Source organism: Hemisphaericaspora subhashii, assembly GCF_019202705.1.
Source record: "Hemisphaericaspora subhashii strain CBS 10753 chromosome Unknown scaffold48, whole genome shotgun sequence".
NCBI classification, from domain to species: domain Eukaryota; kingdom Fungi; phylum Ascomycota; class Pichiomycetes; order Serinales; family Debaryomycetaceae; genus Hemisphaericaspora; species Hemisphaericaspora subhashii.
The window spans coordinates 30,453-56,297 of record NW_026057298.1 but is presented as its reverse complement, the minus strand read 5'-3'; the positions used below and the strand labels follow the sequence as shown (position 1 = coordinate 56,297).

The following is a 25,845-nucleotide window of genomic DNA, read 5'->3' as shown; positions in this document are numbered from 1 at the left end:
TTTCGTCATTACTTAGAAAATACGTGTATTATTAATAAATTCTCTATATAATTCTTTCTATACATATAAAACAAAAACAATCCTAATCATCATCTTCATCATCGTCGATAATTAAACGCTTTCTCTTGATTGTTGATCTTCCTTCTTCCTCGTCATCACCATCCACCTGAGAAGCCAATCTTTTATCACCACTTTCAACCTCATTATCAGACGTACGCGAAGATGTCACCCCACCATTCTCACTCCCTTCACCAACTCCATCTCCATCACTATCATCATCATCATCATTCACAAACAAAGACTCAGTCCGTTCAATAGCACTCCTGACAACTTCTCCCGTCTTTCCATTTCCACTATCATTATGATCATTCTCTTCCATCATCGCCCACATTTTTCGAAATTCAGCCAATTGGGCCGCATTCACGATTCCTCCATTGTTGTTCAACATATTTCTCAATCTTTCTTCTCGTTCGAAGAATGCTTTGTCTTTTTCATCGTCACTTTCGTCGTCGGAAAGGCCGACAAATTCGGAGGAACGATAGGAAGGGGTGGAGGTTCCGGTTGCTTTTTGGATTGATTTGGAGCGGCGGGATTGGGTGGCACCGGATGATTTCTTGGCTGGTTTTGGAGCCTTGGGTGCCTTATTGGCGGGTTTGGATCTCTTCTTGCGGATGGCTTTTCCTTTTTCAACATGAGATGTTGTTGATGATGATGATATTCTTCGTTCTAATTCTTCCAAATTATCCAATTCTTCCGCGGTCTGAGTCCGCTCTGAACTTCCTGTTGTTGTTTCGAATGCAATGCCCTCGTCATCTTCGTCATAGCCGCTATTATACTCCTCATCATTATATTCTTCATGTACTCGTAAATATGACAGCGGATGTCTTCCATCGTCAAATTCAACCGGCTGGGCTTGTGTCCACTTCTTAATCAATTCCACCCATTCAACAAATTTATCAACTGTAATCAGCGGTGGCAATTCGGGATATTCTAATGTTGTGAATGGTAATTCGAACCCCATTGTCAGGAGTAATAGACGGAGATTAGCATTGTTTATGAAGAGACGGATATACAGTTTGTTCACATTTCCCGGGTTGATCACTGCCATGGCATTGGAGTCTAAGGTTCTTATGGATATGATTCTTTCAAATTCGGAGATGATCCAATTGAGGAAAGTCTGTTTGTCTTGTGCATATAATGCTGATATTAATATCTTGACTCTCTCATCAGGGGAGAAATTATCACGCACGAATTCTAATGGTTTGGCAAGCTTTGGTTGTCGAGTACTAGTGCTTTCTTTCTCAGGATGGTAGTAGAGTTCCCCCGTGGCGAGGAAGGTCTTATTCCCAGCATCCTCAAACCTGGGAAACAAAATTTCTATCGGATTAGGAAATCTCGCTAATGCAACTTTAAACCGTTTCATGAAATAATATATAAATTCTTCCACTTGGATTCGGATTCCTGAACCTCTCGGTAAATGATTTCTCAATCTTGGTAATAATAACATGAAATCCAATCTATATAACCCGGTGAAATCTTTATGAATGACGAATAATCGATGGAAATACCCAAGACACATCTTGATCTCCCGGTGCAGGAGATCGGCAAATCGGGATAAGAATTCAATATAGGTTGTCACGATACTGGATTGGAAGAATCGAATTTCGGTGGTTTTGAAATCTAGTTTTCGTTCTCTTGTGATTTCACGAATTGTTGTGGCTGATTCTGAGTCGGATTCGTCGGAGTTTGCTTCAATGACATCACGAAGACGAATGTCGGTGTCTCGATTTAGATCGTTGGCAATGCGTTTACGGTGGGATTTTTTGCGTTTGGATTGGATATAGAGGTGGATATCTTCATTGGCAAACCTTTCGAACGCCTTGAGAAGGATATGAATGGTGGATATGCATACACTGAGATAATCGGGGGAATGTTTGGATGCGGTTTGGGGGATTTGGACGAGGATGTTGAGGAAATCGTTAAAGGAGAATAATTTCCTCATTATCCCTTCTGCTAATTCACGATCGATTTCTTGTTGAGAGTTGTCGTCTTCTTGGTCTTGGTGTTGTTTTCCAAAGATTGAATTCGAGATTTGGAGAAGTTCCCTAAAACAAATCATGGCAACATGTAATGAATTCCACGCTTTGTTAGAAAACGACTCCCTAAAATATCCAATTATAAGTATAAAATTCACTTGTGATAACGCGGCCCCGACAGATCCATAATCACTTTCTGCTTTCCTTTCGATTCTATTCCGCTGATAATTCAAAAACCAAGCAATAGTAAAGAAATAACTCGCTTTTGAATATTCATCAAGATTATCATCATCCGAAGTCATCCTCGACCCCATCACCTCAATCAAATTATTAAAACATCCTCCAGATAATACCAGCTCAAGAAATTCCGTCAATATTGCCTGGCCTTGGCTGGATAAATACACATCACCTTGTCTTGATTTCACAAATTCATCAGAATCATACTTGAAATAATTCCTCAGGTTCCATTTCTTGGATCTATCCAATTTCTCTAATGTTGTGTCGGTGTTTATGAGTGCTTCTTGACCTGATACGACGTATGAATTGGCATCGGAGGAGCCATTGCTGCGGATTGATAAGAGGGATCCGAATCTTCCATGACGGGTTGAGATGTGTTGGGTTTGGGTTTTCTTGCGGGTGGATTCGGTTTGGAGGAGGTCTTGGAGTTGTAGGCCTGCCGTGGTGGTGATTGATTCGAGCGGTTGGGATGGGTTGGTGATGTCATTGTCTGGAGTGGTGGTTGATGGTGGAGGTTGAGGTGCCTGGGGTTGAGGGATTTTGATGGTGAGGATATCTTCTGATTTCAATCCTTTAACCATGAGATAAATACATTCTAAACAAATTTCTCCGAATATATCCTTATCGAATTCTGTACCGATTGATCCTGACATTGTTAATAATAACATTAAGACTTTATTCTTCTTGAATACTGAAAGGACATTATTTAATGAAATATCATCTTGAGTTATACCGGGAGGTAATTCATTAGTTGCAACTACTTGTTTATTTGATTTAGTCAGAATCGAAACACTTGCCGGTTCAATCGCCATTATATTTCTAATTAAATACAATACCAACTTCAATATCTGATTATCTCTAGCTTCTCGATCAATTCTCGATTTAGCAATCACCGGCAATGCCAATCTAATCACCGCTTTTAATACTTGTCCTTGATTATATCCCAATATATGTTTCTTATAAACAATATGAGTCCTTTTAAGATCAACAAACAATAATTTCTGTTGTTCACTCATCTCATTCCCAAAATCAACCGGCCAAGTCAATAATACCAATAATTCAAGACATGTCAACATAATCTTTTCCATCGTAGTTTTATTCTTTATATTTTCTTTATTGGACATTTGTTTATCCCATTGACAAAGAATCACAAGAATATCATTCGCAACCAATCCACTTTCAGCACACGCAAGTGCAACTTCATAATTATTTCTTCGTTCATCCACCGCTTTAATCCATCGTTTGATATCTTTAAGACATGCAAGTGCATCATGACCAAGTTTGTAAGGGGGAGGGGATTGGGAGGAAGTATGATCAGGTCCACCTAATGCGGATACTAAAACTGCAATATGGGCTTTGAGAAGTTTTTGTGCTTGTGATTCATGGGGTTTTAGGGTAGTTGTGAGGGTACGAATACGATCGATTTCGATTTCGGTTTCTTCTGGTTCAGATTGGTTGGAAACTGGAGGTGGTTGATTAAGATCGTCTTCTATGAAATCGTCGAATTCTTCGATTTCAGAATAGTCGTCACCGGCAATGTCTATTGGTGACTCTGACATAATGGTTGTTGTTTGAGGTGTTTGAGGAAGAAGAAGTTGATGATTTTTGAAGAATTTTTATTTTTGTATTGAAGTAATTATGACGCGTTGGTTTCTAGAGCGAGAAGGTTTTTTTTTACGCGTTGAAAATCATAAAAGTTTGCGACACATTTAAAACATTTGCGTCTTTGAGATTTTATTGCGACACACAGAAAGGGAATTTGAGAGCGAGCAGTTAGAATCCCATCAGTTTTATTTACTTTGAATCATTCTTTCGAGCTTCTCATATATAGATATTTTCTTGTTGATAGAACTAGAAATCTTTAGGAGAGGTTCCAGAAGAAGACAGCTCGGACTTAGAGGACATTCTCTTTCCTTTCTCGTAGACTCTTCAACAGCAACAAGAAAAGCACATGCATATCTGATATTCTTATCAGATCCTTAGCAGCAGCAGTGCCTAGTAGCAATATCGGTAGATGTTGTGATCTTCAAATCTGAATAAAACAATCAGCTGTTTAACCTGTATCATGGATCAACTGTTAAGTTGAACTGAACTGTTTTTCTTGGGGGAGATCGAGTGGGGGACCCTTCGCCAAAACAATATTTCTATGCATTAAAGATTATTTTTTATTGTCTTTTATTTTATTGATTTAATATTAAAAAATATTTCTTTTTAGGCACACTTTCCTAATTAAGAAGAAACATGCCAAAATCCCAATCCCATTATGATCTTTTTAATTGTCAGATTGGTTAGTCTTACTGTTAACTCTAACACAATATTCTTTGTATATTTACAATAGCTTCTGTCAACTTTTTGTTTTTTAGTCAAAGAAGCCTATCTTCCGTTGTTCTTGACCCCGCGTTAATTCTTTTATTTGGAGAAATTACTTCCACTTAGATTTCTGCCTATGAGGTCTGACATAAAAGCAAAGATCATTGAACACGGCGTTTTTGGAAGATGTTTCAAATTTGAAAGGTTATTCGGTGCAATTACCGAGGGCTCATAAGTTTTTCAAACTAATAATATAGCTTAGTTGGTTCATAAACAAAACCATCCAACATACACTTTTCTTGATGACTAGATTTATCTACAAGTTAATAGTCATATATGAATCTTGTAAATACCCGGAAATGTACAAGTGGCATTTGTATTAATCCTGTCCTGTATATGTATTATTATTAAATCGTTATTAAAACAATGGAAAAACATCTAGTGGGGAAAAATGTCGCTTGTACCTAATTATGATTCTTGTTACAAAAAAAAAACATCCTCTCTGATTCTTTCTCCATAAAAACTTTTAGAGTTTTTTAAATTTATCATTTACATCTTCTTCTTCTTCTTATTATTAGTCTTATATCAATAACTATTTACTTATCATAAATCCACTAATAATTTACTATGACATTCTCATATAAGAAAAGAAATAGGATACCTGCTTCATGTACAATCTGTAGAAAGCGAAAGGCTAAATGTGATCGACAAAAACCAACTTGTGGTGCATGTATAAAGAAATCATTATCTCATTTATGTTTCTATGAAAGTGATAAACGAACATCAACATCAACAGGTTCATCATCCTCATCATCCACTGCTACTACAAATGAACCACCCAAACCAAAATTATATCTGTTACCCCCTCCACCACAACCAAATTCTCAACCAGTATCCCCCGCAGTAGGGCCACCACCACCACCACTAACCCCTACAAGTTTCCCTCGACCACCTCCTCCAATTCAACAACATTCGCAACCATTAATTCGTAATACATTGCCTTCACCTTATATGGCATCTATCCCTCCAATAACATTCAGATCACAAACTATGCCACAACCAATTATTACAAATACCCTTTTACCTTTACCAACAGTTGCAACAACAACAACCAATATTCCAACTAAAAGACCTGCCCCTGGTGATATCAGTAATAATAATAAAGCATCATCTTCGAATAAATCAACACCACTTTCCACTGGTATATCACCAGTTTCAAATAATGGTACATTCTACCCTCACCCATCCAGTACATCGAGTACTTTATCATTTCCAATGTCAGAAACAAGATATGGTAACACTCCTATCGATCAACAACAACAACAACAACAACAACCACTACCACCGGTTCCAATACCTGCACCTATCCCACCCATACAAGCATTTCCACTAGCTGAATCAATGACAGTATCAACCTCAACATCCTCCTACAACAATGCCAACACCACTAGTAGTAACGAACAAGGGGGTGATTCAGTCTATAGCCACCCCTTAGTCTCCATCCCCCTCGGACCCAATTCTTCACTTCAAGTAAGTCCCGAAGATCGAATGAATGTATTCACAAATGCCAGTTTTTCATTGAATTTAGAAGGTCCAATCTGGCAACAACATGGAACATTGTCATATAATGGATTGACTAAGAGTGATCCGTTTATTAAGATTTTGAGAAATTTTACTATTCATTTATTAAAAACGGGAGAAATGACCGGGTTTATACATACTGAACAAGCAGCAGCAGCAGCAAGAAATAATAATAATGGGAATGGAATAGTGGGTGGGGAGAATGAGAATTCTAGAAATGGAAATGGGAACGGTCATAATGATGAGGGTTCACCATTTGGTAAGACGCCGATGGTGAGGTCTGATTCCGAGAAGACTTCACCACAGTCGATTGTTAGTGTGGATTCAGATAGGAGTCAGAATAAGAAGAAAAAGAAGGATATACCGTCGGTGAAGGATTTAATGGCGGAGGATATACTAATTGTCAACAAGATAGCGAGGACAGGTAGTCAAGCTCATGAAATTGCCGCGGCGGCGTCTGAAAATAGTAATAATAGTAATAGAATAGAGGATTCAGATACGATAAATACATCAGAAAAGAGTCCTCAAAATGGGATTAATATCTTACCTGGAATTGAATCAATATATAATGGAAGAAAAGACAAGTCAGATTATTATAGATATGTTGAACGAATCCTATTATCCATCCTCCCGGATAAACTCAACCTGTTTGTCCTCTTCTCACGATATTTCAAATATGTCCATCCTTTCATCCCCATCATTGATGAAAAAACCTTCATGATGGAAGTCAATACCCCATTAGACCATTTCCCCAGTTTTAACCAGGAATATTTCTATCAAGTCACCATCAACTCCGACAACGACCTTCAAATCATGGGAATCCTCCTCCTTATAATGCGATTAGGATACCTCAGTCTCGTTCACAATGACGATATCTACAACACCTACACCCCGAATGAACAACGACTTATCAACGACATGAAACGAATCGACTCCTCCACATTCCTTAATGCAATCAATCTCTGTATCGGCGGCGGGGATTCCTTAATCAGACCCAAATCATCATTCAAACTAGTTCAATTATTAACCATGTTATATTTCTACCGTCATGTTGTTCCTGATGATTGTCATGGGATTTCGGGGGCGGATGCGCATATTTTATTCGGGGTGATTGTGAGACATGCCATGAGTATTGGCTTAAACCGGGATCCAACCTGTTATGTCACCCATAGTAGTATATGTCGGTCGGAGCCATTGATTAGGACCTGGAGGGCACTTTGGCATTATTTGTGTTGTATGGATGCTGTGAGCGCGATTCATACGGGGACGAATTTGAATCTTATGAATATGGATATAAGTGATGTTCAATCTCCCGTGGAGGAGGAGGATAATGGGAAGCTGGTGGAGATGGATGAGTTTATTGAGAAGTATATTATGATATCTCAATCATATAGGAATATCGTGAATAAGATAAATAATGTCCGAGAAAAACCGAGGATTGTGGATATTTTAATGGAGACTAATCAATTGGAGAAGGTGTTTTTTGAATTTTTTGGCAAAGATTTCTTTAAGGATGTGATTTGTAAACCGGCAAAAGTTCCTCAGGGGAGTGATGGGTTTGATATAAGTAGTAAAGAACATCGTGAAATGTGTGTCAAGGTGGCGAAATATAGTCTTTTTGTCCAATTGAGAACCAATCTTTCCGGAATGTATTATATGATTGCCCTACATTATGAAAACGTCTATAATGAATCCAAAACCCCATCAATGAATGCTGGGATCGAATTATTTAAAATCTATATCAAAAGTGTGGTTCAATTGGTATATATCATGTCATATGTCTTGGATAATTCGGTGGAATTATTTGGGAAAAACTTTGATTATTACCTCACATCGCAAAATGAAAGATATATGATGAAGGCACTTTCATTCCTAACTTCATTCTTTTTCCGACTCCTCCATGAAAAGAAAGAACTTTCATTCAAAGTCTTCAAAGACCCCGGGGTGAAGCCCCGCCTAGATGTCATTGATTCATTATTCACCATGGTCCTACTTGAATCAGAACTCTTTGTTGGGAATTTCCGAAAATTATCAAGAACATATATAAATTCATATCGATTATATACAATCACCTACATTATTCTTAAACAATGTGTTGAGAACCCGGATGCGTTTTTTGAAAAAGCAGTACATGATCATCGATTCTTTCATCATGGTACAAATATGATTGAATTCTTCACGGTGGCGGAATTACAACATTTATGTCGTCTCTGTGGGGAGTTTAGGAGTGCCAAGGATGAACAATTAAAATTGCGACAAAAGCGAAGAAATGATGCTGCTTCTGCTGGAGATAAAAAACAACAACAGCAACAACAACAACTGACGGATAATTTGAGACCGGAGATTAGTAAATATATGAATAACTTCACGCCGTCTGCGTCGGGGGCCAGTTCGAGTTCTGGTTTGAATAATTTCCCAAGTATAGGAATACTTGATGATGATAATGATGATAAGATTTTTAGTAATTTGAATAATTTGGATGAGGATATGTTTGGAGTGCTGGATTCAAATATTGATTTGCTGAAATTGTTTGAAATTTACGGTGATATTGGTTTGGAGGTGTAATTGTTTGTATTATATATTTCAAGATTAAAATAATTTATTAACTATGTATTAGAATGAATGTATTATTTAATATGAGTATGGACTCTACAGTTTTTCTGGGGTTTATCCCAAAAGTAACCAAACTATTATACAGGGGAACATCGATCATGAGTCTCCCTGCCACTATCTCTAACATAGATTTGATTAACTGGCTTGTGTTGGACATATTTCACCCTCTACCTTCTCTATACTCTGTGTTTTTTTACATCAGAGCAATTGTTCCCCTAGCCCTTGTCAATATCGGATATCGACCCTTTAGACCCGAGCTCACACCAGGTAACCTAGACAAGGCTTATTAAACCCAATGCCATCAACCAGGCTAAGACTCATCACATAATACCGAATAATGCGCATACCATATTTTATGTAGCGGTTATCACAACGCAACTAGTGAGAGCAATCCAATGAATTTACCGTAAAATGAGAAGCCTGCAACGAATCGGTTATTATTGTGCAAACCGCTGAACTCAGCCTACTCTCATGACTATTAAGTTGTAAAAAAAAGCCTTTCGTTTGTATTCTACCTGTTTATCACTAGATGTGCTTCTAGAATCGAAGAAACGAACCGTAATTTGAGAATGATGTAATTCGGTACATTTGGTTGCATTTCCTAATTGGGAAGTCTCGACCGAGCAGAACTCCGGACATTCCCATTGGTACAATTATTAATTCCGTAAAACCCGAAAACCCTTTTCTACAAAAAAAAAATATCAATTTATAATTAATCATCACCCCTCCAACTCTTAATCAATTCCAACAAATTCAATATGGAGTCAACATTTATTATCAATATGAATAAACGACACATGGGAGAGCCAAAGCAGGACGACGATCAACAACCACAACAACCAAGACGTAAAAGGAATCGTATTTCATTAACTTGTATCAATTGCAAAAAGCGTAAAATCAAATGTGATAGAGGCAAACCATGTACAGCTTGTAGTAAATATGGATCTATATGTGAATATCCAGATATGATATGGTCATCTCAGCTGAGTACAATGACTCAGAATGGTGCAAGTTTTGGTGTACATTCGTTCCCCCAAGTACTGCCCCAACCACAACAACCACAACCACCACCACAACAACAACAGCAACAAAAACAAGTAGTGACTGAATTATCATTTCTTAAGAATAAGATTAAAGAGATTGAAAAATCATTAGGATCAAGATCAGCTGATATGTCATCAGAAGATGGTAGTGTTAGTGGTAGTGGTAGCGTCACAAGTGAAGGTCCGATTAGACTCCCTCCAATAAGAAAATTAGCATTCAATTGGAATGAATATAAATATGACCCAGATAATAATCCAACATATGTAGGTATAAATCTATATGCCAATGATGAAGAAACAATCAATTTCTATGATGATTATACTCCAATACACATGCAAGATGAAGTAAGAAGACACAATTATGGACCCCTTGCCTGGTTTTCAATCCTAAAGAAAGACCCAGGATTACGAATGCTTTGGGACCATCTCCAAAGTGGCTGGGCACAACCCCATGGGGATGAATGTCCAATGGCGGTCGAAAATGCCAAACTAGCGGCTGCTTGCCGACCGGGAACAATATCACCTCCTGATACAGCTGCCACTCATGCGGAAGCAGCAGCAGCAGGTGTGTGTCATATGAATAGTTTGGACGAGACTTTTAGAGAGAAGTCATTGGAGCGAGATGGACAGAAGGATATCCGATTATATGGAAATGTAAGAGAGGTTAATAAGCTACGTGAGGAGCTGACTCCAGCTCGAGCATTGAAACCGTGTGATATGAAACTGTTGCAACGAGTGGAGATGAATAAGAATGCACTTACACTTGGATTGACATTCTATGAAGGGAAGATTGATCGATATATGGAATTAATTGAGAAGATTTCATTGATATTACCACCAAGAAAAGTTATTTGGACTTTAATTGATAAATTTTTCCAATCAGTATATCCATATATGCCATTCATCGATGAAGGATATTTCAAAGCCGAAATCTTACGAGTATTAGGTCCAGAAGACAGCAACAACAACAACAATGACAGAAAATCATCAATCAAAGTCGAACGAAGATTAGACTTCGCATATATCGGAACCCTTCTTATCGTATTACGTCTAACCTACCTATCCCTCTTCTCCAACAATCCCAATGTCAATGAACACAACCTCAACACCTCCGATCCATCCCCACAAGCACAAGAACTCAAATATCTCCTCTCCAATCCCATCAACATTGACGTCATAAATATCGCCCGTCTATGTCTTGATCAATTCGAAATCAACCGGAAATCAAACTTTGTCGTGCTTCAATGTGCCTTCTATATGCGACTTTATCGGATGTTTGCCCCCGAAGATGGGGATGGAGCCGATGGTGGAGATTCACAGGTTTTTAATGGGATGTTGGTCCAGATGGCCATATCAATGGGGTTGAATCGAGAGCCGGATAATTTTGATGGTGTTTGTAAGAATGAGAGAATGAAGAATTTGGGAAGGAAGATTTGGTTGTTTTTGATTATTAATGATTTGGTCCAGTCATATCAGTACGGGAACCCTATGAATATTAGTGAGAAGATGTATGATACGAAGTTGCCTTATTATAAGCCGGGGAATGAGAATGTTGAGGATGTGGAGATGGAAAAACATGTTGTGAGCACGTTTGCGTATTTTGAGAAGTATTATCATAAATTGACGGTGTTATTGGATAGGACATTGGATATTAGGGAAAGGGTTACAATGAAAGAATTGACGAGGTTGATTACGGATTTTGAGATTTATTTGAATGATCATTATGGATTGTTGAAGTTTTTCCTTGTGCCGTTTAAGCAAGATAATTATTCTTATCCTTTTATTAAGGTTATGAAGTGTAAGAATTATATTAATATGAAGATGTTTTTGAATAATATATTCTTTCAATTATATTTATATTATGAAAGAAAACAAAATTTAGAATTTGCCTATTTTTATTTACGGAAACTTCTTGCAAATTTATGTGGAGAATTTATCCCATCAGTCATGAGATTAATTTCCGATAATTATGTTAATTTTGGTCCAGTGGCCGATTTAATCCTAAATCCAAGTCTTTTGGCCGCAATCCACAAAACATCCCAATTTTGTTTTGCAATCTTAATAAGATTAAATTCAACAACCTATAAAATGAGATATGTCGATCCCATGGCACATGAAGCTAACCTCAGACGGGGGCCAGAATATGCGAAAAGATATTTAAAACTTGTGAAATTATCAAAATTATTTGCCAGAATTGCAAAATATTCAGTGGCATCAATTACAAAGTTAAGTCAACGATATTATTATGCTTGGAGAATAGGGAAAGCCCATGGATATGTCTTGTCTACGATCCTCGGCACTGACTTCTATGCTAAATCAGCCAATAATCCAGTATTATTTTTGGATTTGAATGAAGATCAAATTAATGAAATTACCACGATTGCTGATGCATTAGTTAGACAATTCCCCGGAGGAACTTCTGTTAAGAAAGAATACAATCTTTCCCAAATTCTCAATGATGTTGAAGATCAGACCATTCCGACACCTACTCCATTGCCCCAACAGCTTCCGATACCCGGGAATAGGGTTGTCGGGAGTGCTAGTCCATCATTGTCAACTATATTGGGAGACACATCCAAGACAAATAATAACGTCACTGATCCATCTACAGTAGATTCTCAATCTGGTGAGTCTGAAGATTTTGGATTTTTGCAAAATGCAGAAATCGATAATTTGTGGAAACAAATGGCTGAACAAATGAAAAATCAAGAGCAACAACAGTCTCAAATTCCTTCGAATAATGGTGGTGGTGGAGTGACTGGTGGTGATATTGGGGGTGCTACTGGACAGGTTGATAATGAATTATTGTTGAATTATTATCCTGTGACTCCGTCGTCTTTCCCCAGTGCTAATTCTATACCATCGACTGGAACGGGTGTTAATCAGGCTTGGTTGAATGGGCTTTCTTTGGAAGAGTTAATGGGATTCTCAAAATGGTAGCTTTAGTATATTTGATTTAAATAAATAGTTTATAGTATATGTACAATTAATGTAATTTAAAATTTTGCAATCATTAAATCATTTTGCCCTATAATTGCTTACAAGTATTTAAATCCGGGTAAATCATATTTTTGATTTGTACACGCAAATTTATTTCACTATAAAAAAAATTAATCTGAGATGAGAAAAATTTTCATTTCTTTCATTCTTTCTTCTTCTTCTCTTCATCAGGATGTTCTTAAGAACCATACCTAACATGAATGATAAGGAGTTGATTCGATTATGGAATGTGCAATAATATGAGATTATTTCACACATTTATAATCGGATTTTTACAACTCCCTTTCATTTTCAACCAACAGTGATACAAGTATATCATTTTTACTGATCAACAGGAGGGATGGGACCATTATGAAAAAATGTTTATATGACGACAAAACGCTGTGCACCAGTCTGAGTACTCAAAAACGCATGACAGACCATAGTATACCCAAATTTCTGATTTGCTTTTTTTTCATAATGGGTTTTCCTTGTGTGTTTGAACTGTAAATGAGATTATTGTATCAAGATGACAAATATTATCTGAGAACAATTACTCTACTCTTGATTGAACATGGTAGACAGATCTACTCTGGATTTCACTGCCACTATTTCCATTGCGATATTGTTTTGCCTTCAAATTTGAACGTTTGTTCCTTTTGAACGTGAAAAGATTTTTGGAAAGTACTCTTATCCAGTTTCTCTCTGCAGATCAACAGTATCATTTTTTGATTTCCTACTCTGGTCTTATGATTCTGGCTCCAATTTCTGGAGCAATGGCATTTGCTACCATTTCTTTCACCCAAAGATTTCACCTTTGACTGCTACTGACTACAATACTGTTCGTATAGCAGCGAGTTTCTAATTATGAGAGAATTGTTTGGGCTAACATTGATTCGATTGATTAAGACCACAAGGCCATAAACAAAGTCCCTTTCAATCTGAGAAGTATCTCTAAGCTCTCCACATTTTATTTTCCTATTAAGGTACGTGGGTGATGTAGGCTTTTATTAATAGTGTTTCAATCCCTTTAACTCTCTCCTTCAATATCGCGGTACAAAGTCTTTCAAAATAGCCTATTTGGTATAAAAATAGAATGTTTCAAATAAGATAATTGGTTTATACGTGTCATTTCGATAAGGTGCGCCTAACACAAAGGGATAACGATACTAGAATCACGACTTTAGCGAGAGATTCCATATATACCCAAAATCGGAGAATTACTTCATCCAGTAATTAATAATGAAAAATAAACCGTTTTTGTAATTAAGATTGTTGTTGGGATATTATTATTATTCAACCCTTTAGTCGCTAATACAAAGGTTTTTGATGTTATAGGCTCAGGTTAAATTGACATCGGGATAAGGATGGAATCCGTTATTAATATTTTTGGTTTTTACTGTATTGGGTATAGAAATTACAATCAGGAACGTCAAGTAAATATTTTTTAATTAATTCTGTGTTTTAAATGAATTGCATTTTGCATCGCGTTGCATATTGTGTTCACGTAGAAACGAAGAAAAAATATTTTTACGGGGTCTAATCTGCAAGCTACACGAATTTTTCTTGATTGTTCTCTCTCCTTATAAAAGAGGGAGATGGCTTAGATAGATCTCCTTTCGAAAAATCATACATATACGTGTCAGTTGCTTCTAGACCAATTCTGCAAACAGGGCTTTCTACTTGCCTGTGTATGTCCAATTAGATTTTCTTGGTACAGCTGGAAGATCTAAACAAGACATTAAGGTTTACAAGCTGGTTTGAAAGCTGGTTTCTTGCTATGATCTAAAATTCACAATTTTGAAAGTTTTCTTCTCTTGTGGCACAAGACATGAACTTACTTTTGGGGATTGAATTTGTTTTATAATTGCTCGATCTCGCATATGCTCCGTGATTTTACGAATCTCGTATGATTCAATAAAATTAGGTTTTAGTAGTCATTAGTAGTCACTCGTAGTCTACTGGTGTTGTCTCTGGGGGGTTCTCGTGACAATTCTGAAACGGTTTGTTCTCTTTCTTCCTTCCCCTCGGAAAACAATGGAGAAAGTCCCCAGTGGAGAAGTATGATGTGGTATCTCTCTTACGCGTACTACGTGTTATTTTTTTGATTGGGCACAATATCAAAATTCCCCTTAAAAAAATTTTCAGATTTGTAAAAAAAATGTTTGGGAAAGGGGGGGGGGCCCCCGGTACAACAAAAATAAAACGTTCAGGATTTACAATAAAATTGTTTCAAATATGAAAAAGGTATAAATAAATAGATACCATTGACATAATGGTTGAAGCATTGCCTCATCTTACTCTATGATGTAATATCTTTCTCTATTTGAATTATAGAGGCTCCTACTGGGTACTCCGTATCAGTTTCTTTTATTCATTTATTGATTATTGTTTTATCTTTCTCGAAAGCTGAAGACAAGGCAATATTCCCCGGCAGTAGTCATTTAGTGACCAGCTAATCAGAGATTCGTTTTTGTCATTTTTGTTCTTTCGCTTGCCATGCATTACTATAAAGTGTGTAGTACTTGTTTCAAAGAATGGCTGGATATTGTTAAAGTTCAAGGAGCATGAAAGTTGTTAATTGTTACTTGGGAGTTTTGTTAATAAAAATGTTTCAAATTGGGAAAAAAAGAAAAATTGATTCATTAAAAAATAATTTATTTTTTTAATATGTAAATCATAAAAATACGCGCAGCATATATTTAAGTCAAAACATTAAAAAATAATTTGTCAACAATAAAAAATAATTTTGTTTTAATTTAAAGTTTTATTTCAACCTCCCAAAAAATTTTATATAAATCTCATTAAATCTCTCTTTCTCTTTGGTACTAAAGGGATTATCATATTCATACTTTTCAAAAAGATCTCATACTTTCCTATCAGATCTAATTCCATATACACATACACATTCACACAACAATGGCTTCTACCCTTGATTTAAAAGCGTTACAGACTTTCCTTTCTGGTCCTGTTACTCACGATATGATTCATAAATTGGTTGTTGCTACATTACAAGTGATTCCATGTAAAGACACTAAGAATTCAACTTATACTACTCCAGACAATATTACCAAACCATTACCGTCATTAATGACATTCTTAACTAAATTGGTTAAACAAACTAATGTTTATACTGGTACTCTTATGGCAACTTTGGTTTATTTAAATAGATTGAAAATGAGATTACCCAAGAATTCTTCTGGTTTGCCATGTACTAGACATAGAATCTTATTGAGTTGTCTTATTTTATCATCCAAATTCCATAATGATTCTTCTCCTAAGAATAAACATTGGGCGGAATATACTGATGGATTATTCTCCACAAGAGATATCAATTTAATGGAACGTCAATTAGTCTTCCTTTTGAATTGGGACACTAGAGTCAGCAACGAAGAAATGATCTATTCATTAGATAGTTTCTTAGAACCAATCAGATATGACATCATCAAGACATCAAAGATGAGAAAATTCATCTCCAGACAACAACAACAAAACCAACAACAACAAGTCCAACAACAATATCAACAACATTTGCATATCCCCCGCTCACAATCTCCAAGACAAGCACCACCTGTTTTGGAATATACATCATCATCATATCCACCATCTACTCCCTCTTGTTCATCTACCCATTCCCGTGCATCTTCAGTTACATCCTTCTCACCATCTTCTAGAAATAATTATAGTCATCTCCGTTCTGAATCAATTCAATCAATTAGTCCAGAACCTCCTCGTGAAATGGCATATTCCAATAAAGTGGACCCTATTATTGAGTTTACTGCTTTGAAGGAAGAAATGGAGTTGAAGAGTTTGTTGAAGCTGTTGAATGCTGGTTCATACGCTGCTCAACAAATGACTTATGTCTACAATTGATGTAATATTATGGGTTTTATAATGGGTTTGGTTTCTTAGGGTTTTTTTGGTTTTTATTTTGCATATATAATCTACAATAGCATATGGGGTTCTTTTACATATATTTAGTTATTTCTTTACATTTAATTATTATTATTAGACAATACACACATATAGACTTTTCTTGTATTAATTGAATTGAGTCTTGTAGAAAGTTTTCATCATCGTAGTAAGAAATTCATGGTTGAAGGGTAGAACTTGGGGTACATTAATGTGCAGGATATTGCTCCGAAACAATACTGTTGTAGATCCCATTGTCTCACATTGATAGAGATAGAGATCGTACGAGATTGGCCAAGGGCGGCGGGATAAGAGATCTTCCGAGAATATCCTGGGGGTTGCTTTATAATTTCCATTTTAGTTAAATTAATTGCATATGCTAAAGAAAATAGAAAGGGCTTGGTAGTTGTTGGAGGATCTATGGTTTTATCTTTGTCATGAAAATGAATCTGACAAAATAAAATGCCTGGAGTATGTTTATGTATGAAAAAGTCTGCAATAAAACTGATAACAATGTGAAACAATCCAAATATTCATCATTTTGATGTTTGATGTAATTATGCAACAGTAATGTTCCTAATGAGAATTGATAGTTTACTAGGTATGGAAATCTTTCTGTTTTGGTGTATTTTTGAACGATTATTTTGCAACCAAGCAGAATCGGTTAGAGACAGCAAAGATACTATCCTAACAATGGCTAAATCAAACCTAAAATACTTATTTGTTCATTATTTAAACAACTCCAAGAGCTACTGACGTCCCTAAATTCGCTGTATTATCAGTATTCCACGTCGCTTCATAGATTCTAACAAGCCCATAGATCAATATTTTAGCGCTACCAACCGTGTCTTCGCTAAATAAAAAAATTCTCGAGGTATCGAATCATCTTGATCCATTTAGTCATCAGACCACCCATCATGTTAAGAACCATCAAGATACACCCTCTGGTTATAGGTCGCAGGTTTCAACAACAGTTCAGCAATAGGTCATATGAACCCCTGTTCACAAGACCTGTTAGAGCAACAGCAGATAATTTAGAAAGTCTTCCAATCCTTCTCAAACATTTCAAAAAAACCAAAAGAAGACGAGATGTAGATGATCCTACCCATCCTTCCAAAATCACATTTCTTGAAATAAAAGATTTCTTAAATACTTATTCCAAAGCTAAGAAAGTATCTATCGAACCTGAACAGACTAATAACCCGCCTGAATTAATTCATGCTTTCTTACCCCGTGGGAGAAGAGATCAAGATGATATTATTATCGAAAATGTTGAGGTTAGGGATATTGCCTATCTGGGAGAAGGGATCGCGATAATACCCCGATCAAGTTATGCCGAGGGCATCATATCCAACCACAACGATATCGAGGGTAAATACACAATCTTATTGATTCCAAGAACAGTTGTTGGGGATATAGTAGATGTAAAAATCCGGATGCATCATGAACATTATGCCGAGGGAGAACCGGTCAAAATCCATGAATCTAAATTGTCCCAACGTGATGATAGTTTGATTAAATGTGAATATTTTGGAAAATGTAATGGATGTGCTTTTCAAATGTTACGTTATGAAGATCAACTCATACACAAACAACACATGATTCAACGGGCTTATAAATTCTTCTATCCCGAAGTATTCCAATCTTTGTCCAATATGGATGAATTTGGAAAAGTGGTGGCGTCACCTAAAGAATACGGCTACAGAACTAAAATAAACCCCCATGCTGCGTTTTATCGAGATGGGACGGCGGCAATTGGGTTCCAACAAGCATATAGTTCCAGAAATGTTGATGTTGAACAATGTCCAATTGCGTCTGATACAATTAATAAATTATATAAAATCGTCCGATGGGAGATTCAAGATAATATAGGTTGGTTTAGTCGAAAGGGTAGAACAACCAAGAATTTAATGATTAGAGACACAATCACACCCAAACTCAAAATCAAAGCCATTGATGAAATGAAGGCTAGGGTAAGGGTTCAAATTGAGGGGTTGTTTTATGAATTTGATTCTAGTTCGTTTTTCCAAATCAATCATTCGATTCTCCCACGGGTCTTGGATTATATTCGTGGACATATGAGGTCTAGTCCGAACAAGATTGAGAAGTTGGTGGATACGTATTGTGGAGTCGGATTCTTGGGAATCGCACTCTCGAGAGATCTTCCACCGGGGGCAAAAGTTTATGGTATTGAGACTAGTGCGAAAAGTATTGAAGATGCAATTGATAATGTTGTCTTAAACAATCTTGATCTTAACAAGTTTGATTTCATAGAAGGGGATGCTAGTCAGATTTTTGAAGTTAGACAATTCAAGAATGGACAAGTCACAGGGAAGAATAGTATGGTGATTATGAATCCGTCGAGAGTGGGTTCGAATGAAGCATATTTGGAAGGATTATTGAAGTTTAATCCTGATTTGATCGTGTATATAAGTTGTAGTGTGTTCACCCAGGCAAGAGATTTGGCTACTTTTGAAAAATTGCAAAAGAAGGCAGGAAATGTTCAGTATAGAGTTAAAGATGTTGTTGGATTTGATTTCTTTCCTCAAACCAAACATGTTGAATCGGTTGCGATTTTGGAGAGAATAAAGTAAGATAGGATAGTTTTGTACATAGCTAGGAGTTTGTAGCAATAGTATGGGGGCCGACACCCCAATATTCGGAGAAAGCCTGTTAAATGATCTTGCACTCTCTCTTACAAATAAGAAAACTGGCAGCAGCAAATCTGTATCTAGGCTACCGGACATGCACCAAGAAGACACGTTACTTGCAGATATGGAAATGATTTGGTTTCTTTCTAATATAAACAAACAAATTGTAACCCCAAAGAGTCAACAATATTGTTAAAGATTGTAAAAACTAATAGCTATTGAAAATGTTTTGTAAATTACAAAACTGAAATCTAATATACAAATTTATAGCAAAAAAATATTGCTTTTCCTATCAATTATTTGGTAAATAACGATCGGTACTTCTATCATTTCTTGGACCAGAAGGCGCTGATGCTCCACCTCTAGGAGCCAGAGGAATGGATCTTCCACCATTCTTGATTAGATCATGTAGGTCGATCCCACCTCTATTTCCGCCACCTCCACCACCTCCACTTCTACTTCCAGAACGGCTATTATCGCCTCCTTTTCCCCCACTACGGCGTCTATCTCCTCCTCCGCCACTTCTTCCACCTCCACCACTTCTTCCTCCACTACCACTTCTTCCTCCACCTCTTCCACCTCCTCCGCCACCATTTCTTCCACCACCGCCACCAGAACCGCCATTTCTACTATCACGACCACCACCACCTCCACCACCTCCACGTGAGGATCCACTTCTATTCCCCCCACCATCACGGCCACCACCACTGCCTCGATTAGAACCACCACTGTTATCGCGTTTTCCACCCGCTTGGCGTCCTCCTCCTCCACTCTCACCAGCACGTGAATCATTGTTATTGTTGTTGTTGTTGGACTTCTTGCCTGCGCCTGCTCCTGTTAATTGGAATTTGATAAAGTCTTGAGCGGACTTAAACGGATCGGGTTGTCCACTATTTGGGGTTGTACTAGTGTTGGTAATTGGGGGATCGATTTTGTCTTTGGATACTCTGGCAATACGATCAGCTAGGGTGCCTGTGATGGGTGTATTATTGGGGTTTTTGGTTCCGTTGGGGATGACAAACGTTGAGTTTCTATTGTCATTATTGTTGTTATTTGGTTTTTGTGGGGTGTTGTTGAAGGTGGAATTTCTTCTTGGTGTTGCGGTTGAGGAAGTGTCGATGTTTTGACGTTTTGGTGGTCTTTCGTCGATGATTCTGTCTTCTGATCTTTGTTGTTTACGTTCGTTGGATGGTGGTTGTTGTTGGAAGTCTCTTTTGTTGATATTGGATCTGTTCGCGTCATGAGATCTGTTATCAGTTGATTGGTTGACATGTGATCTATTGTCATTGGATCTGGTAACTTCATGGACTCTGCTATCATTCGATTTATTACCGCCGTGCGATCTACCATCATTGGTTCTGTTATCATTTGATCTATTATCGTTGGATCTGTTGACCTCATGGATTCTATTATCATTCGATTTATGACCACCATGAGAGGATCTATTATCGCCTAATCTACTCTCATGATATGACTTTTCATTTCTATTCTCATTCAATCTCGAGTCATAAGTCCTATCTTCATGTCTATACCCACCACCACTAGCAGCACTATCACGTCTAGGCTGTTGTTGGTGTTGGTGTTGTTGGGATTGGTCAGACCTTGGACCAGATTCACCCATTCTTGATCTAGGATCACTTGGTCTAGAATTAGCATTATTATTATAACCACCACCACCAATATCAGAATGTTGTTGATGTCCTGGTTTATAACTATCATATTCTTTCCCCGTGGTTGTTGTATGAGAAGTGGTAGTAGTAGTAGCAGCCACAACATCTTGTCTTCCACCAATTGTTCTCCCTCCACCAGCTCTACTGTCGAAATTATCATTTACATCACGCATTGGTGGTGCCCTGGAATCGACACTAATACGTCTAGCAGGAGCACTTGGTCTACTGATGATTTCGCCTTCAGAATATCTGTTTGCAGGAGTCGTAAACCCCACTGGACCCGACATTGGTGGTTGTTGTTGTTGTTGGCTATGATGTGCGGGTCTGGTTGGTGTGGTGGTGGTGGTACGATAACTGTCGGTTTGTCTAATGTTTGAAACTGGATTGGAACTAAACGAAGAAGAAACAGACGATTTCTGATGGGAATTAGAATAGGTGGAGGTGGAGGTGGGGCCAGATGGGGCATGTGGTGCTGGTAATGCAGCAAGTGCTGGACGAACATATGTATTTGGTGGGACGGTTCCGGTAGAACTGTATGAATTGGATGAGAATGACATAGCGGGCATGATTGGATCAGGATTGATTTTGATTTGTTTTCTTAATAATCGGAAAGTAATTGGACGATATTCTTTTGGTTTATCCTTATATTTGTTATATTCACGAGCAAGGACTCTACAAAAGGCTTTTTGACTAGGCAAGTGAGATCTTCCTTTAAAACTTCTAAAGACAATTTTCATGGGGAATGGAAGAATATTATCCAAAAAAAGATCGACATCATCTTTTTTAGAATGTTCACAATCAGCAAAATAATCTAATACTGCCACGGGGGAATTTAATTTCGTTTCAAAATTCAGCCAAAATGAAATTAATTTTGTTTCAATAGTAGCTTCAGCAGCTAATGTAGCACCTTGATCAAGGAATTCCAAAACTTGTTTCATTCTAATTCGTTCACCAGTTTTACCCAATTGTGATTCAACATGGTTAATAAACTGAGAACTAACAGTATCCAAATGGGTAATAAACATGTCATCTAATAACCAAAGTAATTCACGATAATCCTCGATATGGCCAGAATCATTAGTAATATAAAGGTTAAGAACACAACGTTCTCTCATTTGGAAATTTTCCGGGTCTCTAAAGAAAGCTTCACAACCACGGAAATGTTTAAGACCAACTTGGATATAATTGGACCAGTCATTAGAATCAAGTGATTTGGGGACAGCAACCAGAGCATAAGCTGGGACTAAAGTCAGATTAATATCATTTTTCCAGATTGGATATAATTGTGATATGTTTAAAGAATTTGTTCTTTGAGTATCACCACCGTTTATATTGTTACTGCTGTTGTTGTTGTTGGAAGTAGCAGTATTGGTACTGGTATTTTGGGATACGTTAGCTTTTGCTGGGGACTCTGGGGAAGGCTTGGCTGCATTTTCAGACGAAGAAGAAGAAGAAGAGAGTGCTGCTGGACCCGTTGGTAAACTTGGGGTTGCAGGGGAAACAGAGGCAGAAGTTGAATTTGCAGGAGCCTTAGTAGTAGTAGTTGCTGTTGCAGTTGTAGTGTTGACTGCAACAGGTTTAGTAGGAGATGGATTGGTATTTGAATTGCCATTGGCATTTGATTTATCAACATTGTTTCCATTTTGGTTTTTAGCAGCAGCAGGACCAGATGGAATTGTAGAAGGCAGGATTGACAACCCTCCTAATACGAGATGAGATGGGGTTGTCTTTGGCTTTTCGCCAGGTTTGATGTACTCCGTACCGTTCATATATAGTATGTATTGGTTTTGAGCGATAGGGAATAGTTGGTGTGGAGTGATTGGGTGAAAAGAAAAGAGAGATTGACGTTTTTTTTTGGTTTGTTTGGGAATTTGGCAAATTTGGTGAATTAAAGTTAAGGAAAATTTTTTAGCCCAATAAAAAAAATTATTGGAGTAAAAGTAAAAGTAAAAGAAGATAAAGTTATAGGAAATACTAAAGAATGTCTAACTCCGCAATTAGTTTAATATTGGTATTGAGTATATAGATGATCTACTGGTGAATAGAGTCAGTCAATGTATATCTCTCTTATCTGTTTCTTGGGATAGATAATTGCTGGCTCATAATCTAATAATCTGTAGTAAGTAGCCCTGATGAATTATTCTTGACTCCCCCTGCATATAACCTCAATGCCATGAAAATTTACATTTTAATCCAACCAGTTTTCTTATGGGAAAGAATAGTAGTAGTAATAGTATGAGTATTTTTACAGAGACAACAGCTGATGCTCATATATTGTTCTAGCTTTTCTTAGTTATAATTCATTGCTTTGAATTTCTCTTTATATTTAATTAATTACATGTATCAATCAAATTTCATATGCTCTTATCTTTTGTGGTTCAGTTTAAATCACGTGCGAATTAGTAAGTAGTGTAAATTGACGATTTCCTTTGCCTTCCGATTATCGGAATATATGTTACATATATGAAATAGACTAATGTTAATTAGAGTAAGGTATATCTCTTTTATCTTTTAGAGATAGTAATAGATTGTATACAATAATTATTAAATTTACGAGATTATAATTAATTAAATTTGATTATATTGTTATAGAGTGTGTGTGGTGGAAGTGTGGAGTTGGGCGAAATAAAAATAAAAATTAAATGATCAATTAAAATCCATAGAACAAAATTTAAATTCTTTTTCTTAACTCTAATCTTTATAACAGACATATATAAGCATACGATACTATATATAATTATATATATATAGTATTACATATTCATAGATGAGACAACTACTAACACACCCTAATACAACAACATCATCATTAAGATCACGTTGTTATACTCAACAATATTTATTATCTAAATATCATTTTTCTACTCCACGTTTATTTAGTACAACCCTGAATTTATATAAGGATGAGAAATCAAAACAATTATTAAAATCAATAGGATTAAACTTACAAAAAGGTGCTTTAAAGCCTAAACAACAATCTAAGGAATCCGATCAAGATCAACAAAAACAAAATAAAGCGGGGGATAAACTGCGACAACAACAAGAAGAAGAACTTGCTAAAGAATTACAACAAAAACCACCCGAAGGGGGTCAATTTCTTGGAGAAACTGGTACAACAACTGGATCTGCTAGTATAGTTGAACGGAAAGCATCTCTTACCCCTGAACCCAATTTAGCAACACAACCTCCTGATTCCGGTACATCCCTGTCAAGGGCCATTTCCGAACATTCAACATCGAAATCGCATACCCTGGCACCGCCAGCACGTTCAAACAATAATCGGAAACAAAAAAGACGTCCTTCATTTCCTCTTGGTTTATGGCATGAACAAGAGGAATTTGCCCAATTGAATGAAGCTTATGATAAAGTATCTCGAATGTCATTTGAAGATATAAAATTACAAAATGTATTTGATGATGGAAAAGCATTTGGAAGTTTCCCATCGGAACATTATCTTGATCGACAAGCATTATTAAGATCTATTCCTGATACGTTAAATATTTTTAAACCGGAAGATATGGCAAAAGTGGAAGATATTTATTCAAAATTAAATCAATTAGATTGTGATAAAAAAGTTCAATTGAAATATTATAAACGATATCTTAAAAATTATGATGATGATTTAAATTTCTTTATTCAAGCTGTGAATGGAATTGATCAGAAATTTAAATTGTTAAGAAGACGTGAAGTTCCAGAAGTTAGTTTACATAAATATGCATTTTTATCTTCTGGTAATTTAACTAATCTTCCATATAATATTCATGGATTTGATAAAAGTTTAATTGGAATGCCATTAATAAACCGACCAAACAATAATAATGATAATAATGCATCATCACCTCCATTCCCTCGGGAATTCATTCAAGATTTACCCACCGATGGAACCACGACAATGATATTAAAGAAATATGATTTAGATATCAAAGATCCTGATAAACGAGTTCGGAATCTAGATCCTCGTGATATGAATATGTTAATGACTCAAGATCAAATGGAACAAACCTCCGCAATTATTCCCACCCCGGAAGAATTTATACAAGAATTTATATCGGGGAATCGAATTGCCATCAAGATTGATTCAATTAATAATTATGATTTTTCGGCGATTGATATCCCGGTGGTTGAAGAAATTGCCCAAGAAATTCAAGAGATGAAACAATTGGTTTTGAATGATTTGAATGGTTTAAAACGGTCTTATTATCATTTAGGAATGTATTCAACCAATAGTTTACCAGTTAAATTAAGTCCATATGTCTTGTTTGATTCTCCTGCACAACCATCTACCGCTATGTTGACTACTTATGCATCATTCCCGTTATTGCCAATTTATTCTCGATTTATGAATACAATTGGATTACGGCATCGATTAAAACAACATTTCTTTAAGATATTTTTCATTAATTTAGAGGAGGAAGTTGAAACATTATTAAAGTATAAATATAGAAATGATAGTAAATGGGAACAACGATTCTTATATCGGTTAACAAAGAAAATTGAAGCAAGTATAGATGAAAAGATAATGCCACTTTTTGAAACTAATAACAAAGAATTCAAAGGTCATGATGCCATTATTTATTCTCCATATCTTAATAATAATTCCAATCGGAATTTTAAACGTATTTATTGGTTAGATCCTCGGAAATATAACAAAAACAGACTTCATCCCAACAGGAGAAGAACAATAACAAGACCAAGAAAGTCACTGATGTTGATAGATTTTAAACAGTTTGATTATGTCCTTAGTAAGTATCTTTGAGTAATACACGTCCATTGCAATATTTTATGCTGTACATTTTTTTTGAACGTAATTACA

General features: G+C 36.5%; 7 protein-coding genes across 7 annotated transcripts; 5 read left to right on the top strand and 2 right to left on the bottom strand. All coding sequences in view use genetic code 12, as the record gives it.

The window, feature by feature from the left end:
- Nucleotides 1-82: 82 nt before the first annotated feature.
- YBL053 (Ybl053p) lies at nt 83-3,832 on the bottom strand (the record flags this gene model as incomplete). Its single annotated transcript, XM_049406730.1, has 1 exon — nt 83-3,832. The coding sequence occupies one exon, from the start codon at nt 3,830-3,832 to the stop codon at nt 83-85; it is 3,750 nt and encodes a 1,249-aa protein (XP_049263776.1).
- A 1,378-nt stretch (nt 3,833-5,210) lies between these two features.
- ZCF13 (Zcf13p) lies at nt 5,211-8,729 on the top strand (the record flags this gene model as incomplete). The annotated part of the gene is made up of 1 exon (XM_049406729.1): nt 5,211-8,729. The coding sequence occupies one exon, from the start codon at nt 5,211-5,213 to the stop codon at nt 8,727-8,729; it is 3,519 nt and encodes a 1,172-aa protein (XP_049263775.1).
- Nucleotides 8,730-9,535: 806 nt separating this feature from the next.
- On the top strand, nt 9,536-12,760 carry ZCF14 (Zcf14p; the record flags this gene model as incomplete). The annotated part of the gene is made up of 1 exon (XM_049406728.1): nt 9,536-12,760. One exon carries the CDS (start codon nt 9,536-9,538, stop codon nt 12,758-12,760), a length of 3,225 nt encoding a protein of 1,074 aa, XP_049263774.1.
- A 2,958-nt stretch (nt 12,761-15,718) lies between these two features.
- PCL1 (Pcl1p) lies at nt 15,719-16,672 on the top strand (the record flags this gene model as incomplete). Its single annotated transcript, XM_049406727.1, has 1 exon — nt 15,719-16,672. The coding sequence occupies one exon, from the start codon at nt 15,719-15,721 to the stop codon at nt 16,670-16,672; it is 954 nt and encodes a 317-aa protein (XP_049263773.1).
- Nucleotides 16,673-17,628: 956 nt separating this feature from the next.
- Nucleotides 17,629-19,305, top strand: J8A68_002924 (uncharacterized protein; the record flags this gene model as incomplete). The annotated part of the gene is made up of 1 exon (XM_049406725.1): nt 17,629-19,305. One exon carries the CDS (start codon nt 17,629-17,631, stop codon nt 19,303-19,305), a length of 1,677 nt encoding a protein of 558 aa, XP_049263772.1.
- A 349-nt stretch (nt 19,306-19,654) lies between these two features.
- Nucleotides 19,655-22,801, bottom strand: J8A68_002923 (uncharacterized protein; the record flags this gene model as incomplete). The annotated part of the gene is made up of 1 exon (XM_049406724.1): nt 19,655-22,801. One exon carries the CDS (start codon nt 22,799-22,801, stop codon nt 19,655-19,657), a length of 3,147 nt encoding a protein of 1,048 aa, XP_049263771.1.
- Nucleotides 22,802-23,799: 998 nt separating this feature from the next.
- On the top strand, nt 23,800-25,788 carry J8A68_002922 (uncharacterized protein; the record flags this gene model as incomplete). Its single annotated transcript, XM_049406723.1, has 1 exon — nt 23,800-25,788. One exon carries the CDS (start codon nt 23,800-23,802, stop codon nt 25,786-25,788), a length of 1,989 nt encoding a protein of 662 aa, XP_049263770.1.
- Between the last annotated feature and the right edge of the window lie 57 nt (nt 25,789-25,845).